Below are 23,948 nucleotides of genomic sequence, written 5' to 3'. Positions count from 1 at the left end.
TCATAAATACCATTTTTCGTAAATAATAGATTTTTTCCGTATACAAATATTATTTTTATTTAGGTATCTTTTACAAAAATATTTTGATTAATATTAAATTTTCGTATATAAAAATATTTAGATCAATAATAAATTTTTCCGTATATCATTTTTGACTAAAAAATATTTCGATCATAAATATCATTTTTTTGTATATAAAAAAATATATATCAATAAAAGATTTTTTTTGAGGAAGAAAGAAGTGAAAGTGATGGAAGAGAAAAAAAATAGAGAATGAAGTGAGATTTGATAAGTTTGATAAAATATAAGAGTTGTATTATTTTAATAATAAAATTAAGAAATTTATGGTACAAAGACCAAAAAACCACCATTTTAATGTGGTGGTAAAAAATCAAATAATGGTATTTTGAACTTTTTCACAACCATTAATTTTCTTATATTATAGATTGATAGATTTTTTTTTTGGAAGAAAGAAGTGAGAAAGTGATGAAAGAGAAAAAAAAAATAGAGAATAGGGAGAGATTTGATAAGTTTGATAAAATATAAGAGTTATATTATTTTAATAATAAAATTAAGAACTTTATGGTACAAAGACCAAAAAACCACAATTTTAATGTGGTGGCAAAAAATCAAATAAGGGTATTTTAAACTTTTTCACAACCATTAATTTTCATATTATAGATATTTGAAAAAAAATCTGTTAAAAAGTTTGATTTTCCCTCAGATGATGATGTGGTGGATGATGAAGGTTAGTTGGTACACCATGCTTTCTACGCATATATTGAATCAGTCAATGCAACTGAGGCATTGAACGATTCGAAATGGATGAAATCAATGAATGAAGAATTGAAGTCCATCGAAGTCAACAACACTCTGTTACCTGTCGAGTTGCCTCAAGGCAAGAAGGCAATGGATGTGAAGTGGGTATATAATGTGAAGTTGAATCCCAAAGGAGAAGTAGCTTGATACAAAGATTTGTGGTGAAAGGATTTCTTCATAATGAAGGAATAGACTTTGACAAAGTTTTTGCACCTGTTGCTAAGATTGAAACAATCAAGTTGGTTGTTGGTCTAACAAACATGAACAACTGACATAAGTGTCAAATGGATGTGAAATGTGTGTTCCTGAATGACCCTTAGATGAAGAAGTTTATGTTGCACAACCACTTGAGTTTGTGAAACAATGCGAAGAAAGAAAGGTGTACAAGCTGCATAAACCTATATGGACTTAAACAAGCTCCAAAATCTTGGAATAAGAAGATTGACAGTTTTCTAAGGGAGAAGGAATTTGTGAAGTGCACGACTGAGCATGGAGTATATGTAAGAAGAAGCAAGAATGAATTATTTATACCATGCCTCTATGTCGATGACTTGTTAGTAACAAATAGTTGCAAGAAAGAGATCGAAGACTTCGAAGGAGATCTTGGCAATGAATTCGAAATGCCTGATCTGGGAAACATTTCATACTTGCTTGGTATCGAATTCTACAAGAGTATAGTAGAGGCTTGATGATGCATGAAAGAAGATGTGTAAATAAAATATTCAAGAGATTTAAGATGGAAGATTGCAATTCGACTTCGACACCTGCTGAACCAAGACTGCAACTGTCGAAAGACTCAGATGAAGATGATGTCGATCCAACTTAATACAGGAGACTTATTGGATTATTAAGGTACCTTTGCCATACAAGGTCTGATCTAGCATACAATGTAGTTACGATGAGTAGATTCATGCAGAAGCCAAAGGTACCACATCTAGTAGCGACCAAGAGGATGCTAAGGTATCTTAAAGGAGCTCTCGACATATAGCATTTTATTTGCTGCAATTGATGAAGGAAAATAATACAAGCTAGTGAGTTACAATAATTCAAGTTGGTGTTGTGATGATGATAGAAAATTCACAGTTGGTTATGTGTTTATGCTAGGTGGTGCACTAGTTTCTTGGAGGTCGAGAAAAGAATCAGTAGTAACATTACCGTCGTGTGAAGAAGAGTATATGGTTGCTTCTTTTTGTGCATGTTAAGCAACATGGATGGTGAATTTGGTCGAAGAGATTACAGGAAAGAATCATGGAGAAATTACCATGAAGAATCAGCAACATGTCTGCTATTAATTTGGCGAAGAATTTGATAGCACAAGGAAGAAGCAAACACATTGAAATGAAATTCATTACCTTTGAGAGCAGGTAGCAAATGAAAAGATGAACTTGAAACAGTGCAGAACTTAGAATTAGATTGCAGACATCATGACAAAATGAGTGCAAGTCGAAGTGTTCAAGAAGTTAAGACAGACACACAAATAAGACATACACTACATATTCATTCAAAACATTAAGTCCACACAACCGTCGAAAAAACACTAAGTTGTCTCATCTATTCATTTTGGATTTAACACACTATGCATGAAATCCACGTTTATTTTATTATAGTCCCTACCACGATTCACCCTATTTTCTTTGCCCATTTAAGTCCCACTCTCAACCCATCTCCCACACCTACTAACCCACCTCTCTTTATCTCTCTTTCCCAAACACACCAACTCTTACAACAACAAAATTAATAACTTGTTTCATACTATATAGTATATACACTTAGTGTGTCATATATTTATATAAGATGAAGAATAAAGTATCTTAGAAAGCAATTAATCATCTTGATGCAAAAATGATTAACAATAGTAGCCCACAAGATTGGCCAGAACCAATAATCAGAGTTCAAACTTTATCCCAAACTTGCAAAGATTCAATCCCTCAAAGGTACATCAAACCTCTTAATGATCGTCCATCTACAAACTCTCTTTTTGAATCAACCAATATTCCAATAATTGATCTTGGAGGTTTATATAGTGATGACCCAAATGAAAAAGCTTCAACTCTTAAGAAAATTTCGGAGGCTTGTAATGAGTGGGGATTCTTTCAAGTTGTTAACCATGGTGTTAGTCATGATTTGATGGATTTGGCTAAGGAAACTTGGCGACAATTCTTTCATTTGCCTATGGAAGTTAAGCAAGAATATTCAAATTCACCAAAAACTTATGAAGGGTATGGTAGTAGACTTGGTGTTAAGAAAGGTGCTATTCTTGATTGGAGTGATTATTATTATCTTCATTATCTTCCTTTGAGGTTGAAGGATTATAATAAATGGCCTTCTTTGCCTCCCTCTTGCAGGTTAGTTAGTATTCATATTATAACAATATAAATTTTATAATATACTTATTTTTATTTGATACATAAACAAATATATAACTATTCAAAATTCATACACAATTATGAGTGTCAGAAACCAAACTTTTATGTTAATATTTAACCGAAATAGTTATAACCACTAAAAATTCACCCACAACTACGAGAACTAAACTCTTATGTTATTATTTAACCGAAATAGTTATAACCATTAAAAATTCCCAAACAACTATAAAAGTTAGAGACTAAACTCTTATGTTAATATTTAACCAAACAATATAAACTTTTGTAATTGAATTAGAATTTATCAATTATCAATATACTTATTATTTATGTGATTAGTTATAATCTCTATCCTTCACAATTTTATTGTGTACCTATCTATTAAAAGAAAGTCTAGAACATAAGACCATCAAGACAATCACTTTAAACCATCAAAAATATGATATTTTAATTTAAAAAACCCTCGTATTTTAATATTTTAGAAACAAAGTTAACAAATTATTAAATAAAATTAATATTAAATTAATATTGTATCAATTAAATTAACTGAATTTATTATTAATCATAAAAGAAGTATTAAAAAAAGTTGGGTATATTAATTTATTCAAAATAATTTTTATTTTAAAACATAAGAAAAAATAATATTTAAACTAAAAAATTTAGTAATATTGCTGAAATATTATTATAGAATTTTAAAAGGTTTCATAGGTTTCCTTAATATATTGGAACAAATATGCTATAGATGAGTTCACTCAGTTTAAATTCCTCACCAACTTTTGAGGTTATTAATATATAATTTAGTTTTATTTTTTTTTCAATAATTTAACTTTATTCAATGTGAATGCAGGGAAGTGTTTGATGAATATGGAAAAGAATTAGTGAAATTATGTGGGAGATTAATGAAGGTTCTATCTACTAATCTTGGATTAGAAGAAGATTATCTTCAAAGTGCTTTTGGAGGTGAAGATATTGGTGCTTGTATAAGAGTAAATTATTACCCAAAATGCCCTCAACCAGAATTAACTCTTGGATTATCATCACACTCAGATCCAGGGGGCATGACAATTTTGTTACCAGATGATGAAGTTAATGGTCTTCAAGTTCGTAAAAATGACAATTGGATTACAGTGAAACCTGTTCGCAATGCATTTATTGTTAATATTGGTGATCAAATTCAGGTGAATTAATTTTATAATTCTTCATTTCTTTAACAAATACTTTAAACTTTTTTTAATTTTTAATACCAATATTTTTAATATATCTTTTTATTAAAAGAAGTTATTTATTAAAATTAAAAAATATTTAATATAAATATTTTAGTATATATTTTTACAAAATATTATTCTAAACCTGTTTTCTTTATCATATATAAATAACTTTATTTGTTTATAATTGTGAGGAATACTTATCTTTATAGACACGTGAATAAAGTTTTTTTTTATTTTATATTTTTTTTATTTTATTAAAGTTTTCGTCAAATTTTTTGGATGGTTGTCGCCATTTGAAAGATACTACTCATTCTCTATTTTATTTTATTTATTTGTTGAGGGATGTTATATTTTTTTAATTATTGTGATTTTATCGTAACTTATTAACTGTATTTTTGTCACTAACCTATTTGAATAAAAATAAATTTAATAGTTTGATTGAAAGAGACATTTATGATAAAAAAATATTATTTTTCACTATTGCAGAATCAGCATGCACACACAATAATAAAAATGGATAAACATTTATCCTCGTGGTCACGGGGCTAATTAAGGATAGGGTCGTTAATTTATTTATAACATGTCAACATTATGAATATTAATGACCTATTATGAATAGATTATGCAAGACACTTTTTCTACAAGTGGGTTCTCAAAATATATGGAATCTTTGTTTTGATGTAATAATCATATATAATTAATTTGTTTGTTTTGTGTTTGATAAGGTTCTAAGCAATGCAATCTATAGAAGTGTTGAGCATAGAGTAATAGTAAATTCACATAAAGAGAGAGTTTCTTTGGCTTTCTTCTACAATCCCAAAAGTGACATACCAATTGAGCCAGCAAAAGAATTGGTAAAGCCAGAAACACCAGCACTTTACCCTGCTATGACCTTTGATGAATACAGGCTCTTCATTAGAACAAGAGGTCCATGTGGAAAATCTCAAGTTGAATCTTTAAAATCTCCAAGATAATATGCAAGTTTCAAGTTAACATTGACATTGTGATTTTGTTAAACTCAAAGAGTATTTGTCTAATTGTGTAAATCTTGCCATCAATTGTAATATTTCTAATATATAAATGAACGATTAGATGTTGTAATTTATTGTTTTGTAGAAAAGTCTATATTCAACTTAGGTGTGTTCAACCTAGTCGAAGTAGTAGAAGTCAGTTGTATTTGACAGAGTCAAAGACATCATATAACTGTTGCGTCGAAGATAAAATATAACTTTGTAAGTTTTGGGTTTTGATTGTATGATTTGCGCTTGGGCCTTGATCGCCTATAAATTGGCATGACGTTGTAAAGTTTTATACAGTTAACAGTTTTAACAACTTCACAACCTTTCAATATAATTTTCTCTCATTCTTATTCTCTCCTTTCTCTCTTCAATCTTCTTCCTCATCTTTCTTGAAAACCCTAATTGTTCCAACAAATTGGTATCAAAGAGTTCAGTTGCAATTTAGAGAGTTTGTAATGGAAAACAGAACAACAACATCAACGCAATATCCATCGAATCTATCGATTTTCAAAGGTGAGAACTACGAGAGGTGGTTTGCACAAATGAAGGTCATCTTCAGATTTCAAAATGTAACTGAAATCTTGAATAATGGAGTAACGACATTGGAAGCAAGTGGAGATGATGAATAAAAGGTTGCACACAAGGACAAAAGGAAGAAAGATGGAAAATTTATGTTCTTGATTCACTAGTGTGTGAATTCTAACGTGTTCGAGAAGATAATTGAAGAGGAAACGCACAAGGGAGCGTGAGAAAAGTTGAAGAACTTCTACGTCAAAGATGATAGTTTGAGGAAGGTGAAGTTGCAAACGTTTAGAAAGCAATTCGAGATGAATCAGATGAAGGAAGATGAATCGGTCTCCGAATATTTTTTATGTGTGGTGCTATTAATGAACCACATTAAGGTGTGTGGTGAATCAATCAACGATTTGCAGAAGATTGAGAGAGTGTTGAGATATTTGACTGCACATTTTGATTACATTGTAGTATCAATGGAAGAGTCTAAGAACCTAGTTGAGATGAAGTTGGAAGAACTTCAAGCTCTATTGAAGGCTCATGAGATGAGGCTGAAGCAGGGGAACTTAGAAAGGGATAAGGTGACTGAACAAGCACTGCAAGCAATATTCATTAAGAAGTATGGAAAAGAGAAAGCAAAACAGAGAAAGAATCTTGCTAATGATGAGAAGTCAAGCAAGAATTCAAAGAATCACTCCACTTCAACAAAGAAAAACATGGGTAACAGGTATTTGGGGAAGATAGTTGACATGAATGATGTACCGTGCTACAACTATCAAGGATTTGGTCGTTATACTCGAGACTGTTGAAGAAAGAAAGAAGTAAGAGCAAAAGATATTGATGAAGCACAATATGCTTATGTTGGAGATAATGATTATGATGATGTGTTACTAATGGAAAATATTAAGTCGAGTAACAATAAAACCAGCATGTGGAACCTAGATTCAGAATGCAGCAACCACATGACTGGAAATAAGACCTGTTTCACCAAGTTGGATGATTTAGTCAAGAAAGTGATCAAGTTTGCAGATGGAAGGCATGTTACATCATATGCAAAAGGAAACATAAATGTGGTTAGAAAGGATGTTCGAAAGGCCAACATCCCTTATGTGTTGTATGTACCTTCGATGACAAGTAAATTGATAAGCATAGGTCAATTACTTGCTAAAGGGTACAACATAAAGCTATAAAAGAAGCAGATAAAGGTATATGATGATGATGATGATGATGATGATGATGAAAGGTTGATTATGAAAACACCATTGGCAGAATATAAGACTTACAAACTAGATATCAATATAATTGACCACAAGTGCCTTACTTTGACTACAGAAAAATACAAGAATTGGCTATGGCATCACAAGTATGAACATCAAAATTTCAGAAGAATACAAGAATTGGCTATGGCATCACAGGTATTCATATAGCTCAAGAAGTTTAACTTTCATGTCGAGAAACAAAGTGGATGCTAGTTCAAGAAATTGAGAATTGATGGCTGTAGTGAATACACTTCTCAAGAATTTGCTAGATTTTGCAATGAGGAAGATGTAAAGCATGAGGTCATTGCACCCTATACACCTCAACACAATGGTATAGCTAAACAAAAGAACAAAAGTATATTGAACATCACGAGGAGCATGTTGAAATCTAAGGATATGCCAAAGAGATTTTCGGGTGAAGCAGCTTCGATAGTAGTGTATTGAACCTCAAGAGTATCATCTCATTACAATAAAAATAGTGTTGAGATACATAAAGGGTACGAATGATCATGGTGTGATGATGCCAAGATAAAAGAAGACCAACATAGATGCAGGAGTATATGACTACACTGATTTTGATTTCAGTGGAGATCAAGACGAGAAGAAGAGTAGTGCATGCTACATATTCATGGTCGAAGGTGCTCTAATATTTTGGAGCTCAAGGAAGCGAAGTATTATGGATTTGTCATCATGTGAAGCTGAGTACGTGGCTACATCATATGCAATATGTCAGGCATAATGGATAGAGATGTTGCTAGAAGAGCTCAAGATCATGGAACCTAAGAAAATGAAGTTATTTGTAGATAAAAAGTCAAATATCTACCTAGACAATCATCATGTGTGTCATGGTCAAAGTAAACACATAGAGAGAAGATATCATTTTCTTAGGGATCAAGTAAATAAAAGGAAGTTTGAACTTGAGAATTGCAAGACAGAATGGCAAATAGTTAATATACTCACTAAACCCCTGAAGAAAGTCAGGTTCCATGAGTTACAGAAATGCATTGGGATGAGAAGTCTCAAAAACATGAATTAGGAGGTGTGTTAGATGTTGTAATTCACTATTTTGTAGAAAAATTTGTATTCGACATAGGTGTGTTCGACCTAATTGAAGTAGTAGAAGTCAATTATATTCGACAGAGTCGAATACAACAAATAGTTGTTGCATCGAAGCCAAAATATAACTTTATATGTTTTGGGTTTGAGTTGTATGCTTTAGGCTTGAGCCTTGATAGTCTCTAAATAGGCATGGCATTATATAATTTTATACACTTAACAGTTGTACCAACTTCACAACCTTTCAATATAGTTTTCTCTCATTCTTATTCTCTCCTTTCTCTCTTCAATCTTCTTCCTCGTCTTTCTAATTATTCCAACATGAACAAAGGTATAGCTTAAATTGTATAAACTAATTCACTATAAGTTATATTTGATATTTGTTTAGCTGAATATTAGATAATAATAAATCATCTTAGATATTTTTCTTGTTGGATATTTTTGAATCTATTAGAGAAAAATTTCTAGTATAATATTTAAATTTGAACACTATTAATATTATATATTTTTTATAATATTATGAAAAATTAAATTTTGTAAATAAGTAATTTTTTAAAATATTTTTGCATTTTTTATCTACCCGATCAATCCAACCCAAACCAATTCGTTGTTTCTCGGATCGGTTCGGTTTGGGCTTTATCGCAAAAATTTGTAAATCCAATCCAAACCAATCCATTTAATTTTAATTAGTTTGGGTAACAGATTCTCTCAAAACCGAACCAAACCGGTCCGCGAACACCTCTAAACTAGCATCCGAATAACCCTCTAACACCGAAGGAAATCCCATATATGACAACCCATAATTCATAGTACCCTTCAAGTACTTGAATACCCTAGTTATCGCATGCCAATGATGTCTACTAGGATTACTAGTAAATCTGCTCAACTTTCCAACCGCATAAGCAATATCTGGTCTAGTGCTAATCATAGCATACATCAAAGAGCCTATAGCTCTTGAGTATTCGAGTTGATCCACAGGTTTACCTGTATTTGGCATAAGCTTTTCTCCCGGATCCATGGGAGTACTTACTGGAGAACAATTTTCATAATTGAACTTCTTGAGTATTTTCTCAATGTAATGAGATTGCGTAATTACAATCCACTTATTCTCCCGTTTAATCTTAATACCAAGAATAACGTCCGCTTCTCCCATATCCTTCATGGAGAACTTTGATGACAAGAAATTCTTTGTTTTATCAATTTGATTTTGGTCGGTGCCAAAGATCAACATGTCATCAACATATAGACAAATGAAAACTCCTTTACCAGATGTATCAAATTTTCTATATACACATTTGTCTGCTTGGTTTAGAATGAAACCATTAGACAAAACAACCTCATCAAAATTTTGATGCCACTACTTTGGAGCTTGTTTCAGCCCATACAACGACTTAACTAGCTTACACACTTTATGCTCATTACCAGGCATTACAAATCCTTCAGGTTGCTTCATATACACTTCTTCTTCCAAATCACCATTCAGAAATGCTGTTTTGACATCCATTTGATGAATCACTAGATTATGCATAGCCACCAAGGTAATCAACAATCTAATAGTAGTGATACGGGCAACTGGAGCATAGGTATCGAAATAATCAATCCCTTCTTTTTGTTTGAAGCCTTGGATAACTAATCTAGCTTTAAACTTGTCAATTGTACCATCGACTTTCATCTTCTTTTTGAAGATCCATTTGCAACCTAATGGTTTGCAGCCTGGTGGTAAATCAGATAATACCCAAGTATTATTTTCCATGATAGAACCAATCTCTTCATCAATTGCTTCTTTCCAAAAAACAGAATCTCGAGATTTCACAGCTTCATCATATGTTCTTGGATCCTCCTCTATACTATAGCAATAATAGTATTGAGTCTCAATCTGATCCTTTAATCCCTCAACTAAATATAGTTGAAAATCAGATCCATAAGATCTAGATTTTCTAGCTCTTTTGCTCCTACGGGGTTCAAGAGTCTCACTTGGCACATCATTTGAATGATCATCCCTTAGAGATTCATCTGAATTAGGTATAGATATCTTTGGTCTAGGTATAGAAAAGAAACAATTCTCATCAAATATGGCATCTCTCGATTCTATAATCGTGTTAATAGAAATTGAGTCATTAGGTTCTATAACATAAAACCTATAGGCCTTGGAGTGCTCAGCATATCCAACAAAGATGCAAGCTACACCCTTTTCACCCAAAGTTTTCCTTTTTGGGTCTGGGAGTCTAACCACGGCCCTACAACCCCAAACACGTAGAAATGTTAAGTTGGGTCGTTTCTTATGCCAAAGTTCATATGGGGTGGTCTTGTTCCTTTTATTAGGAACCTTATTTAACAAATAATAAGCCGTTAACATAGCTTCTCCCCAAAACCCTTCACTCAAACCAGAGTAAGATAACATGACATTTACCATTTCTTTAAGAACTCTATTTTTCCTTTCAGCCACACCATTTTGTTGAGGTGTATAAGGTGCCGTAGTCTCATGAATGATTCCTACGGATTGGAAAACTACAGGATCATAATATTCACCATCTCTATCGGTACGTAATGCTTTAATCAGCACATTCTGTTGCACTTCAACTTCAGTTTTATAAATTTTGAATTTATCCAAGGCTTCGTCCTTAGCATGCAACAAATAAACATAGCAGAATCTAGATGCATCATCTATGAAAGTGACAAAATATTTTTTATTCCCTAATGATGGAGTAGCATGCAAATCACATAAATCACTATGTATTAACTCAAGAATGACAGATTTCCTTGTTATACTTTTAAAAGGTTGCCTAGTGATCTTTGTTAACATGCAAGTTTTACACCTTTCGTTATTTTCATCAAAAACAGGGATTAAATCGTCTTTAGACATTTCATGCATTCTTTTATAATGTACATGTCCTAGACGAGCATGCCATAACGAAAAATTGATAACATTCGAAGAGGACATAAATATAGAACCAAAATCATTAGGAACTCCATTCAAATTCATCTTAAACATACCATTATTATAATATCCAAATCCTACAAACACACCAGACTTCGATGATACATATTTATCGGATTCACACACTTGCTTGTATCCAAGCTTATTTAATACAGGACCAGAAATTAAATTCTTACGTAATTTAGAAACATACAATACATTAAACAAAGTAATAGTCTTTCCAGAACTGAATTCTAGCACCACGTTTCCTTTGCCTTCAACGGGAGTGAAGTGATCATCTCCCATGTAGAGAACAGAACCATCTTCCACTGGAACAAGAGTCTTGAACCAGAAACGATCCTTGCAAACATGTGTTGTGGCACCAGAATCAATCCATCACGCGATAGCATCATCCTGCACATAAAATGCTTCAGAAGTTAGTGAAACCGAATGTTTAATCAAACTATTCAAATCACAAATTGATTTCAGACCTTGGTTTTAGGATTGGTCCTTAGACCCCTTTCCTGAACCACTTGCGTTCGCGTTGTCGTGCTTTTTGCCGAAACGGCAATCCTTCTTGAAGTGGCTTGTTCTGCCACATTTCCAGCATTCTAGTTTCGGTTTCTTGTTACCACCGAAACTGCTCTTTTTGTCATTGAAAGCACGCTTCTTTTCTTTGTTTTTGTTGTTATCGTTCTTACCACCCTCTTCGATCATATTAACCGAGGGTCCAGCAATTTCGTTGCGCTCTTAGAGATTCCTCTATGCGCAAGTGACTTCCAAGTTGGATCAAAGACAGTTCGTCTTTTCCATGTTTCATATTGTGTTTGAAATCCTTCCATGAAGGAGGCAACTTGTCTATGATGCTTGAGACAAATATTGTTTCATCCATCTTCAATCTGTGTTGTGTGAATTGTCCAAGGATTCGAAGGAGTTCATTGAATTGTTCCATGACAGACCTCGATTCAACCATTTTGTAATTGTTGAAATCGGCTACCAGGAACTTTTTACTAGATGAGTCCTCTGCCATGTACTTGGCTTTGAGACAATCCCACAATTCCTTTGCAGATTCCACGTTTTGGTAAATATCAAATAAGGGATCAGACATACCGTTAAGAATGTGCCCTCTGCATATGTAGTCGTCGTTCTCCCACTTTGATCGGCATCTCAGATTTTCAACCGTGTCATCCTCCACAAGTTATGGAATCGGTGTAGACAGGACGTGCACCACCTTCAACGTTGTCAACATGAAATGCACCTTCTTCTGCCAACGCCTGAAGTCTTATCCTTGAAATTTGTCCAATTTTGTGAAACTTTTAGTCATCTCATTGACGGTGCTTCCTCCAACCATGATTATCAGAGAATACTTTGTTCGTTTGTTAGAAATTCGGGTATGATAATCCTGGATAACTTCGAAGAATCGTGTTCGTACACTTTCCGAACAAAGTATTTCGACCCTATTCTTGCCTGGGTTCACGAAATCTTTGTGGGGATAATTCTCGAAGAGCAATATGTTTCTGACAATAGAGAATAGATCAGGAAAGTAGAGAGGAAGTATTATTTTCGTATGCCAAAAACGAGGCCAAATGACTCCTTATATAGGAGATCAATAACAGAAAGCGAAAAGACACACCTGTTCATGTAAAACGGTCATGTCTGTTGGGAAAGGGTACAACTGTTCAGCGGGACCCCAGCCAGGGGCTCTGCCCCTTGGACCCCGACGGGGTGCTGCCCCGCACCCCGCTAGGGGCTACGCCCCTTGGAACCCCGTTTCAATTATTCAATTACATGTTTGACTCGACGAGCGTGCACTCCGCACTACCCTAACTCGTTTCAAACTTAACACATAATTGCATCGGCCTATAGCAAATCACATTACTACCAAAATACATTGATGATACTAAAATCGCCAATAGAATGATGGGTCCATGTAGAAAATCTCAAGTCGAATCTTTAAAATCTCCAAGATGACATCCAAGATAAATGATGTTATAGCTTTTTTAACAAACCGATAATATATTAAATAAAAATAAAAGAATATAAAATACTAAGAAAAGGTTTCTGTGGGATTTTATAATTTTTTAGAAATGGTGAATGAATCTACCACCAACAACCAACTCACGTATCAATAATTCGTTGCAATAATCACAGCAAACATACAAGCTTTTTCAAGCTAAACAAACTTATACCATAGCAGACTATAACAAAGTACAACACGACAACGACAAGATTATGAAACAGAACAAAATCGTTGTTGTGGTAGCGTCAATCCAAACGCTCTGATAACTCCAGATCTCAACAAATCTGAAATGAATTAGGAATCAAAAGTAAGGCACACCACCATCAACAATGAAATCATAATTGAAATCGATGAACGATTTAGATTATGATACAACAAGAAATCAATTTGATGAAATCGAAAAACCCACACAACAGTGAATCTGACACTAGTCGATATGTCTGCAGCGAACGTTTTCCAGAACCAAACTGCCAGAAACATGGGGATCGTTCCATCGGAACAGGGCAAAGTTTCTAAAGACCATCGATGCAACCTAGAGATGATGATGTCGCATTGCAAGTTTAGAGAACCACCGTCGACGAACTCATACCAACCGTCGTTGGAAAACATTGGAAAACGCCGGAGAAAATATTGAAAAACCGCGTGGAAAATGCGAGGAAGAACAACCATGCGGCTAAAATGGTGGTGCGGAAAAGAGACCTCATCATACCCCAAACAATTAGCTACATGATGAATCATAGTTTCAAATAGAACTGTTTTTAATAATGTGTAAAGTGGAATATAATAGAATTTAAAATTATCACTGTTAAACTACGAATAATTAAGATGTCATAACAAATTTGTCACAGTTAAACAGTAGATAAATAAGATTTAAACAAATGAACAAGATGAACAGTGACTAATTTGTACATAAACAAACAAAATTAAAGACGAATATGACTCTAAAGACATATGTTTGATTGTGTAAATTTTGTCAGGAATTATAATATGTTTGATGTATGAATTGACAAGGATATATTTTTTTTGTATTTGACTTTCGAGTGCATGATTTGGTGAAATCTCTACGACTCTTACTGAAAGATGAGTAGAGTTTTCAGTATGATGTTGGACTTATATGATATTGGATTGAAGTATCACTTATATTCCAATATATAAATTTTATATTAAAAAAAAAATAATCACGAGTATATGATATCCTTCTAATTGACAATAGATAATGATAAATCATGTTGTTAGATAGGGACCTGTTAATTTTGTACAAATTGAGTTAGTTACAAAGATTGGATATCGTAATGCATATACAATTAATGGAAAATAATGTTTTCCTTTTCTTGATAGGTTTGTAACTTTGCCCCCACTTTTCAACCGATGATTGGGGTGATGAATGCACAATAATTTAGGGGCAACATTTGTAATATGGCTATGCCATGTGATTATTGTATTAAAATTATGCTAAGCTTAGTCCTTCTTCAAATTCAATGGATATAAATAATTATTGAACTTCCTTTATTTTTCATTTTTTTCATCTTGATTCTCTAATTTTTAGTTTAAAAGGTCTAGAAATTTTAATTTATGTTTAAGAATAAGTAAAATCCGATGAATAATAATTCAACTTAAGATTTGAACTTAATTACCCAAAACAAAATCTATTAACAATATTTTCAAGATTATAGATTTCTACTCAGATGCTAATTAAATTTTTTAAAAGTTAATATATTGTTGTATCTTGGTCCCTCATATTTCACTCGAAATAACAATTTTTAGTAAAAGAATTTAAAAATAAAAAATTAATACTATCATATTGTTTGATAAATCTATTTATTGTATGGTGTTGTTGATTTTTTTTTCCAAAATAAGATATGTCATGCAGAACCACTAAGTGTTGGTGTAGTGGTGAAGGTTTGGGTTTTAAGAGTGTGTTCTTCTCAAGATTTTAAGTTTAAATTCTATTAAGTAGGCTCCCGTTAGTGGATGGTGAAATTAATCCTTTTAGATTAGTCGGTCGCAAGGCTGAATACCAAAATTTTAAAAAAATATATATGTCATAGAAGTGTACATTTGAATTTTAAAAAAAAATATATTTGATTTTTTTTCCACAAACAAAAAAACACAAAGATAACACTATCAAAGTTATTGATAAATCCGATTTGTATTTTAGTGTATCCAATTTTTTAAAAATTAGTTTAAAACCAAAGTTTTCTTCAAAATTGATGATGATACTGTGTTTTTTTAAATTTCAAAAGAAAGAAATTAATCTTTTTTCTTCTTAAAGAACAAAATATTCATTAAGATTAATATGGAGTATCAGAGGGATGTGGGTTATAATGTTTGGGGATTATTTTTGGCAGTCTTAATGGTGCTCATGCACCCTGGTAAAAAATCAATAATGTTCCTAAAATTAGAATTTTGACTTCGAACACACCACAATACAATCAAAGTCGTGTCTCATACCCATGTCATAACATAGAAGAATATATACGAAGGTTAAGTTTTGTATAATTTACGGAGAGTTTCGAACGCATCTGGTTGTTATAATTCGTCAGACCTTCCCTCTTCCTTCTTCTTCATTCTATTTTAGATTTTATTCAGAATCTAAAACAGAGCTCGTGAGAAAAATTGTCTTCCATCATTTTTCAAGTTTTCTCGCTACTTGTATTGCATTGCATTGAAGCCTAGGACATCAATCTTCCTTTACTCCACTCATTTCAATAGAAAAACGCCGACTTCTCACATTTGATAAATTTATCATTTTCTTACTTTTTTAGATTTTGATGCATTAGTTTGAAGTTAAATGCATAATAGGTTGTTTAGTGAGGCATACGTGTTAATTTTTTTAAGTTTGAAGTTAGAGCATTTGGATATGCCATGTTTCTTTGTATTATGGGTTGAGGAGGATACGAAGTTAACTTTTGATTTTTGTTGTTGTTTTGAAATGCATAAGTTAACTTTTGAATTTTGGTATTCTGATTTTTCCTATTCTGTCACCTGGATTTGGTTTTTCTAATTCTGATATAATTTTTCTGGTGTAATTACAAGTAAAATGTATGACAATATAAACGGATTGAGGCATGGAAGAGTCGCCCAACATGCTTTCGATCGGAGGGAAAGAAATATACTCTCTTGCCCAGCCATTGGTACCACTCCATTTGATGTTGTCGTAGTCTGATGAACCATGGTGAGTCGTTGAAATGTATCAACCACGGTAAGAAGATTGGGAAGCTTCAGTAGCCTGATGAACCACAGTTTACAGATGGCGTGCAACTATCTAGGCTGCAAGATTTATCCTGGACTAGTTATAATTTTATTAACCATAGCTTGTTGTCTACTTCCATCGAGAGATGACACTCAAAGATTTCTTTATTCCATCTTCCGATCAGTGAGATATGACCATCACACTTGATGATATGTCATCTCTCCAGCATCTTTCGATTAGGAGAAGATTTTTAAACTATTCCAGACTAACTAGATATGAGGCACTGGATATGATGTTGCAATATTTGGGAGGTGACCATGGTGATGTCCAACAAGATGAATGACACCAAAAAATGTCATGTCATGTTTGGATTTTTTTAGAGGCTACAGAGATATCACATAGATGAGGTAGTTGATGCTGATGGCGATGATACACATGTAGCATGTCATAAAGTATGTGCATTGAGGTCATACCTCTTGTATCAGGTTGACACGTCTATATTCATAAATAAAATTGTATGATATGTCGATGTTATCTATCCGAGATACTTCGTTGCCTTGGAAATAATTAATGAGCATAATTGAGGAGCCATATCTACTCTAAATTAAGTGATATTTGTCAATGAAAGACTACATATAACAGCCACCAATACGCTATATATAATATATTTGCACATTTGCTGTTTTTAATATTTCATAATATTCAGTAGTTTGTTTGAAAAGCCCAGGCCTAATTTTTAAAAAAAATAATAATAATAATCAAAATGGTCCATTCCCAAATCGTCGTTTTACTTGTAAACAAGTTTGCTAAGAAACAGAACTCAATTAATTTTTTAAAAATCCAAAACAAATTAATTTTGAATGTTTATGACTTTATGTTATAAGATAACTGTATCTAGCTATACAACAAAATATAACTGTATGAACTTTCTAAACCCAATTAATCATGCTTCAAAAGTCAGTATTGGCCACTATATATTAATGTTTTCATCATAAATTAATAAATTAAATATTTTTTTAATCACGTGCTTGAAACTGTACAATAATTAAAGGCTTTTCCTCTAACTTATAGTGCATTCTAGAACTGTATATTTAAAGGAAAATAATCTGAAAGGCCACTCAAGTTGTCTTATAGTTGGCGTGAGTCATCCGAATCTAGTACTGAATATTTATTTGTGTTACATTTGTTGTTACGTATGCATAGTATCTACTATCTAGTCAAACTTCAGCTGCCATAGAATTTACGATATCTACTACTGAATTTGATCCTCTATTCTTTCTACATCTACTTTTCTTCTTCCTACCATCATTGAAGGACCACTCTTTAATAAATGATAAAGAAAATGTTGTTATTAGGTCACATATGACAATATTACTCTCAGAGCATGATAAGAGTTGGAATAAGAGTATAATGTGTACGTAGTGTAATTCCCCTTTTCAATCATTTTTGAACGTTAGATTAAAATGAAACGGTCTTGTATTAATATATTTTTGTAAATGGTCCATAAGAGACAACACAAAATTCATCAAGGGTAGATGAATAACACACGCGGTTAGAAGTAAATCTCTCAACCGCTCATTTATGACAACATGTGTTCATTTATAATAATATGTGTCCATTATCGTAACGTGCGCACTTTGATCGAGTCACTCGCTTTATAATGGGTTTAGATAAAACCATATGCTGCACATTCTCAAAATATATGAATTAACGTGTTCTAGGACATTAAAGATATGAAAGCTCGAACAAAGAGGAAAATCATATTGTCTCAAAAGAATATGAAGAATAACAGTTTCATGTTCCTAAGAGTGAAAAAATAACCACCTCATGGTCCAAGAATTTAGGTCCAATAAACTTCTATAAATACCTCAACAACGAAGTTGAGGGAACATTCAATTCATAGAGAAATCACTTAGACACAGGTTTTTCACCATCATTGCGTGAACTTTCTCTACACCAACAACAACCTTAAACGCTCAGACAACCCTATACAATTAGGGGTTATCACTCACTACACTTTTAGCAAGTATAATTAGTGCCCACTGAGAGGCTATAGTAAAACTGACTTGAGCCACCACAACATCATACGTCAAGTTTTTTTCCTAATATTCATCTCCTCCTTCAAATATGGTGAAAAAATAGGTAGCAACTTCAACTAATAATAATTTTGGGGGCAATGAAGATGCCATAACAGAAATGTGTGCTGCCATGGACAATTTACGTCGCTAGAATTAGACTCTTAAGGAAAACATCCCCCTCATCCAGAAGCGCCAATCGGAGGCTAACCCTCTTGAGGAGATAGAGGTTTTAGACCATCAACCTCTCTATTATAAAGTATAGGGAGCACTCATGCCTGAAAATTTCAAGTCTGCATCTCTAGCTAAGTTTGATTGACGTAGCGACCCCTAAGAGCATGTCATCTCCATCAACACATAGATAGCAATTATTGAAGCCTATGATTCCCTAGAATGCAAGCTTCTCTCATGAACCTTTAGGGACAAGACATTAAGGTGGTACATGAATCTACCACGAATTACAATCATCAACTATTAGGACTTAGTAAATAAGTTGGTCCTTCAATTTGTGGCAAGAAGATATAAAATAATGTCTACCACTAGCTTGTCCCATGATCGCCAAGACCCTATTGAATCTTTGAGGCAGTATCGAACTCACTTTAATGAGACGACTGTCAAGGTCGTCCATCCCAACTAGTAGATGTATTTGGGAGCATTCTAAAACGGATTAAGGGTATGGCATTTAAGTGAATCGCTCGTCTAGAAGCACATTGCTTCCCTAGCGGAGGTAGTGATGTGCGCAAAGTGTTACATAAAGGACGATGAGAGAAAACCTAAAAGAAGGCCAAAGATGTTAAGGAGAGGATAGTTTGAAACCTAGATAGTTTGCAACAATCTTGCAATAATCATTATACCTCGCCTATTAGAGACATGGCGGCCTTCAAACGAAGTGTGAGGTCTGTGGAATGTTTCACGCCCTTAAACACTTACCATGAGTAGATATGGCGTGAGGTCCTCCATATGCACAACATTCCTCTTCAACTAGCCCCCAAGTCAGACATCATATGGAGCCTAAACCCAGATTGTGGGGCAAGTTTCACAAGGTCAAGAGCCACCACGCGAAAAATTACAAACAACTTAAGAAGGAGATATAATGTATCATTCTAGAGGGCCACTTGAAGAAGTACGTCATAGAAGGGTCTAATAAGACCCTAGAATGATCCACCTCTCAAGGGCGAGATGCCTCAGATATGGATTTATGTGCTTGCATATATGAAGCTCATGATCTTGATGTTGGTGACCTTCATGGTGTTTTGATGACGACCACACTAATGGTTGTTGAATTCGGTGGTAATATATTTCTAACTCTTTAATGATGGTGATTAAATTGAAGATTTCACAAGTCTCATCAAGTAGAAGATTCAAAGTTATAGTGAAGTGCTTATATGATCGATGTAAGAGGAAAAGAATTGGGAAGCTTCAGAATTGTTAAAGAGAAGAAGTATGAAAGCACACCTGGTGTTTTATGCTTTAGTGACCAAAGTATTGCAAAAGTAGGAGAGTAACTCCTAAGATACTAAGACAACTAACACACACTTAAAAAAAAATTTAAACCTTCTTTAACCTAACAAAACACCTAAAAATGTTTGCAACCCTTAGCCTGTTGATTAGGAGACTGTCTCCTCGATTAGAAGAAAATTTTGAACAACCTAATCAATTAGATCCTAAAGCTAACAAATTAGATGAAAAAAATCGATTATATAATTGATTATGACAAATTTTTAATGATTGGTAACAGCTCTTTATCTAAACTTTCCATGATTGGAAAAAATAACCAATTATTTATGGTACCTACTTGATTGGACTTAGGACCTGATTGATTATGTGAGTTAATTGGCCCATGGATCATTTCATGTTTGAGCTAATTCTTATCCTATATAAAGGAGGTGCCTCATCACATTATTTCACACTAGAATTCAGAATTTCACTAATTCTTCTAAATGTATCTCTCTTCTCTCTTTCTCTCTCTCTCTCTCTCTCTCTCTCTCTCTCTTAATATTTTTTATTTTTTTCCAAAGTTGGCTTAATTCCTTGTGAGTGAAAACTACCAATGGGGAAAGAGTTATAATGGTGTCGTATCATAGTTGTTTTTTGAAGAGTGTGATACTCTTGAAGAATTGTGTTTGGTTCTAAAACTAAGTATGGAAAAGTTATGTTTGGTTATTAAGATAATCATATAAAATATCTAAACGATTCATTAGCTCGACCCACGGAAATTCTTTCTTTTGGTTCGGGATAAGCTATTGTAAATTCTCTTGATTCACTTGTATCAAAGGTTTTGGGGCATAATCTATAAAAGCTCGATATTATAGTTAAATTACAAGATGATCGCTTAGGGATAGGAGTAGGCTAACGTTTGGTCGAACCTAGATAGTTTTCTGGTGTCATGTCTCTAACCTTTACCTTTTTTATGTTATTTACTTTACGAATTTTATATTTGTCTTATGATCTTACAAATGCTAACACAATTTACTACTTATGTATTAAAACTTATGAATTAGTTGTGAATCTTAAATGCCACAATCCCTCCTTGCACTTGGAGTCACTTGTTTAAAATCAGGAAGCCTTATATCCAAGAAGGATAAGGAACAAAAGAAGGGAGGCAAGGACAAACATGTGTGCCACGCCTTTAACACTATAACAGAAGGTTTCTCTGGAGTTAGGGAGACTAGATCCGCCCGCAGAAGGTGTGCACATAAAATTCTGACTATAAAAGGCTCTCTATCCAGTCTTGGATCAACACGGTTTCTTCAATCACGTGTAGAGTGGGGAAGTATTTGATGACGTGTCCTCGAGTGAGGGGAACATGCTCTTTACTGGACCTAATGGATTGATTCAGCGCTTTGGACCGTCCTCAACGTAGATGCGGATTGGATTAGATTGTGCTCGCCACTGAGTCAGCCACATACCAAATCCAAAACAACGGTAAAATACATAAAAATAGGTTCCGATCTTTTGAAAATTTAATAAAACTGTATAAAATGCATATACTTGAAATCCACATAAAAGTTTATATATATAGTTTTTTCTATGAAAGTTTTTTCTAAAATTCGCAAGAAATTCTACGGTAAAAGGTCTAACAATTAAAAACAACTAAAAAATAATTAAAAAACTGCCTAATACTTAATTTTTTTTTTGAAAAATCCAATAATATCTTTATTTAATATTTTAAAACTTTACGTATCGTTTTTGAAAAATTCAATAAAATGCATTTACTTCGAAAACCGTTGAAAAATACGCAGATAACATATTTGTAACAAAAGTTTTAATACAATGTGCAGTAAATTAGCAGATAATAGAAATTCAGTACTTAAAAAATTCCACAATAATCTAACTTTTTATTATAAGAATCCTTTGGTTATATTATCCCAATTTTGGGGTGCCAAGATCAATTTAAGAGTGCCAGGTAGATTCTCGCTATCTTGAAGCCCCAAGCCTGAAGATCAAGGTTCAATATTAGAGTCCATAATTGAAATTTTGAACAAGTTATCCAGAAAAAAAAATTGGAAGCCCAAATAACGTGAGACACGTATAATTATTCTTCTCACTATTTTAATCTTGATTGTATTTAATGAATTTAAAATGAAAAAAATTATTCTAAAAAAGGTATTAATTTAATTGTAACCTATCTATCTACCAATTGATAATTTTGGAGTGTGTAACATTATTTGTTTCTAGAGAAATATATTAATTAATTATAACAATTAAATACAAACAAACACCTATAATTTTCCTATTCATGTTATATCAAAGTAAATAAGCTAAAAAATCATCTAATTCAGCTCAATCCGTAGATGGAAATATAAATTCGAATCTGCGAAAATTTACTTATTCACCTTTAAATATTAATTAATTAATTAAAAAAAATGATAATGAGTGTCTCATGGACACTCTTTAAATATTTAAAAGAGCAAAAAAAATTAAAATACATCAATACATTAAAAATTAAAAATTATTATTTTTTAAATAATATCTTTTTCATTTAATATTTTAATGAATGTTCTGAAGCACTCATATAATTAACAAACAAATTGCTACAATTACATTTATAAAAATAATATACTAAATATGAAGTATATACATGTTGACTCATGTTTGTATTTGATTTAACTTTTTTTATTACTAACTATTTTAAATGAGAAAATATAAATTAATACAAATTGATGTACTATTTTCTTAACGAACAAAATATTCACTATTCTTAAGTCTGGATAATTATGCATCTTTATAATTGTACGAGTCTAAGTCATTCAGTCTAAATGTATTATGGATAGTCTGTGAAGAAAATTTATCTATAAAAAAGAAAAGAGAAATATTTCTGTGATACTTAAGTTGAACTTGACACTCATAAAAAGAGGATATGATTACGTTTTTGTTCTTGTTAAAAATTACAGGTTTTTGAAAAAATTTGGTAAATATCGAATTTTTTCTAAGATATCGGATTTTTACAGGTTTTTGAAAATTTTTGGTAAATATCGAATTTTTCTAAGATATCGGATATTTCTCGTAATTTTTTTCGTTTGAATAAAGAATTATCGTATTTTTTGCAAATTAATAGAATTTTTTAGTAAATATTCGATAAAAATTCAATTTTTTTGAAAAAATTATGAAGAAATATCGAATGTTTGGAAAATCCGAAAAAAATTTGCCGCATATTTGAAAAAATCCAGAAACATATAAGAGACCTACCAGATTTTTCAAAAAATCTGATATGCACCGAAACTTCCAGAAATTCTAAAAGTCCGATAGGCGGTAATGAAATTTTTTTTAAAAATATTTTTAACAAAGTATAGCCGATAAAACATATACATATAATGCTGAAGTGTTATATTATCATTACAAAAAAATTTTGTTGACTTCCTAGCTACTTCTTTCCAATACCTAATATGTCTTGCATATGCTGATTCTCATGCTCTTGCAACTTTACTACAATTTTGTCTCAATCGGTCTATGACGAGGGCAAAGGACAATTAGGTTTCAACTCCAGTTGAACCTATTGACTGTTGTCAACAAAACCAAGTGCAATCATTTTGTATCTACTCACTAGTGGGAATAATGTGATGTTAAGCTTCATGGACAACGAGACCAATATGACATTATATCTAGAAGCAATAGCGTAACCCATATTAAGAATTATCATCCACTTTCTCACGACCCTGCACACCCAAGTTAGCTACCCGTTACGCACTTCAGACTTCCAGTATTGTGTCATAGAACAAATTGGAATACAATTGATTGTGTGGATTAACCTCAAAATCTAACTTCTCCCGAACCAAAGGCCAGGACCCTTCTCCCATTTACGTAAGACTGCAATAGCTCGAAAACCACAATTTCCATCTTTACCCACATCAACAATGTCATCAATGTATTGATATAAGTAAACAGGAAATTGAGATAAATATTTAAGTTTTGAAGATACGTTATACTGTTAACTTTCAGTTGGTTTTGTACATGTTCTCTTGGTGTACTCTGATTTCCGTGCAAGCCCTTGGTATACTCCCACTAT

General features: G+C 32.7%; 2 protein-coding genes across 2 annotated transcripts; both read left to right on the top strand.

Moving 5' to 3' along the window:
• Window positions 1–2,467: 2,467 nt before the first annotated feature.
• Window positions 2,468–5,631, top strand: LOC131621022 (jasmonate-induced oxygenase 2-like). The gene is made up of 3 exons (XM_058892224.1): window positions 2,468–3,164; window positions 4,030–4,360; window positions 5,116–5,631. Exons 1-3 carry the CDS (start codon window positions 2,662–2,664, stop codon window positions 5,362–5,364), a joined length of 1,083 nt encoding a protein of 360 aa, XP_058748207.1. The 5' UTR covers window positions 2,468–2,661; the 3' UTR covers window positions 5,365–5,631.
• A 665-nt stretch (window positions 5,632–6,296) lies between these two features.
• LOC131619543 (uncharacterized) lies at window positions 6,297–7,112 on the top strand. The gene is made up of 2 exons (XM_058890631.1): window positions 6,297–6,649; window positions 6,734–7,112. The coding sequence occupies exons 1-2, from the start codon at window positions 6,297–6,299 to the stop codon at window positions 7,110–7,112; spliced, it is 732 nt and encodes a 243-aa protein (XP_058746614.1).
• The last annotated feature ends 16,836 nt before the right edge of the window (window positions 7,113–23,948 follow it).

Source organism: Vicia villosa, linkage group LG7 (genome assembly GCF_029867415.1).
Source record: "Vicia villosa cultivar HV-30 ecotype Madison, WI linkage group LG7, Vvil1.0, whole genome shotgun sequence".
Taxonomy (NCBI): domain Eukaryota; kingdom Viridiplantae; phylum Streptophyta; class Magnoliopsida; order Fabales; family Fabaceae; genus Vicia; species Vicia villosa.
The sequence above is the reverse complement of the archived record's forward strand: the minus strand, read 5'-3'. Positions and strand labels throughout refer to the sequence as shown.

Bases quoted from the DNA above. Each gene is read 5' to 3' on its own strand.
- LOC131619543 (XM_058890631.1), top strand. From the start codon at position 6,297: ATGAACCACATTAAGGTGTGTGGTGAATCAATCAACGATTTGCAGAAG. The intron at 6,650-6,733 runs GTATTTGGGGAA...AGACTGTTGAAG, and splicing joins AAGAAAAACATGGGTAACAG to AAAGAAAGAAGTAAGAGCAA.
- LOC131621022 (XM_058892224.1), top strand. From the start codon at position 2,662: ATGATTAACAATAGTAGCCCACAAGATTGGCCAGAACCAATAATCAGA. The intron at 3,165-4,029 runs GTTAGTTAGTAT...ATGTGAATGCAG, and splicing joins TCTTTGCCTCCCTCTTGCAG to GGAAGTGTTTGATGAATATG. The intron at 4,361-5,115 runs GTGAATTAATTT...GTGTTTGATAAG, and splicing joins ATATTGGTGATCAAATTCAG to GTTCTAAGCAATGCAATCTA.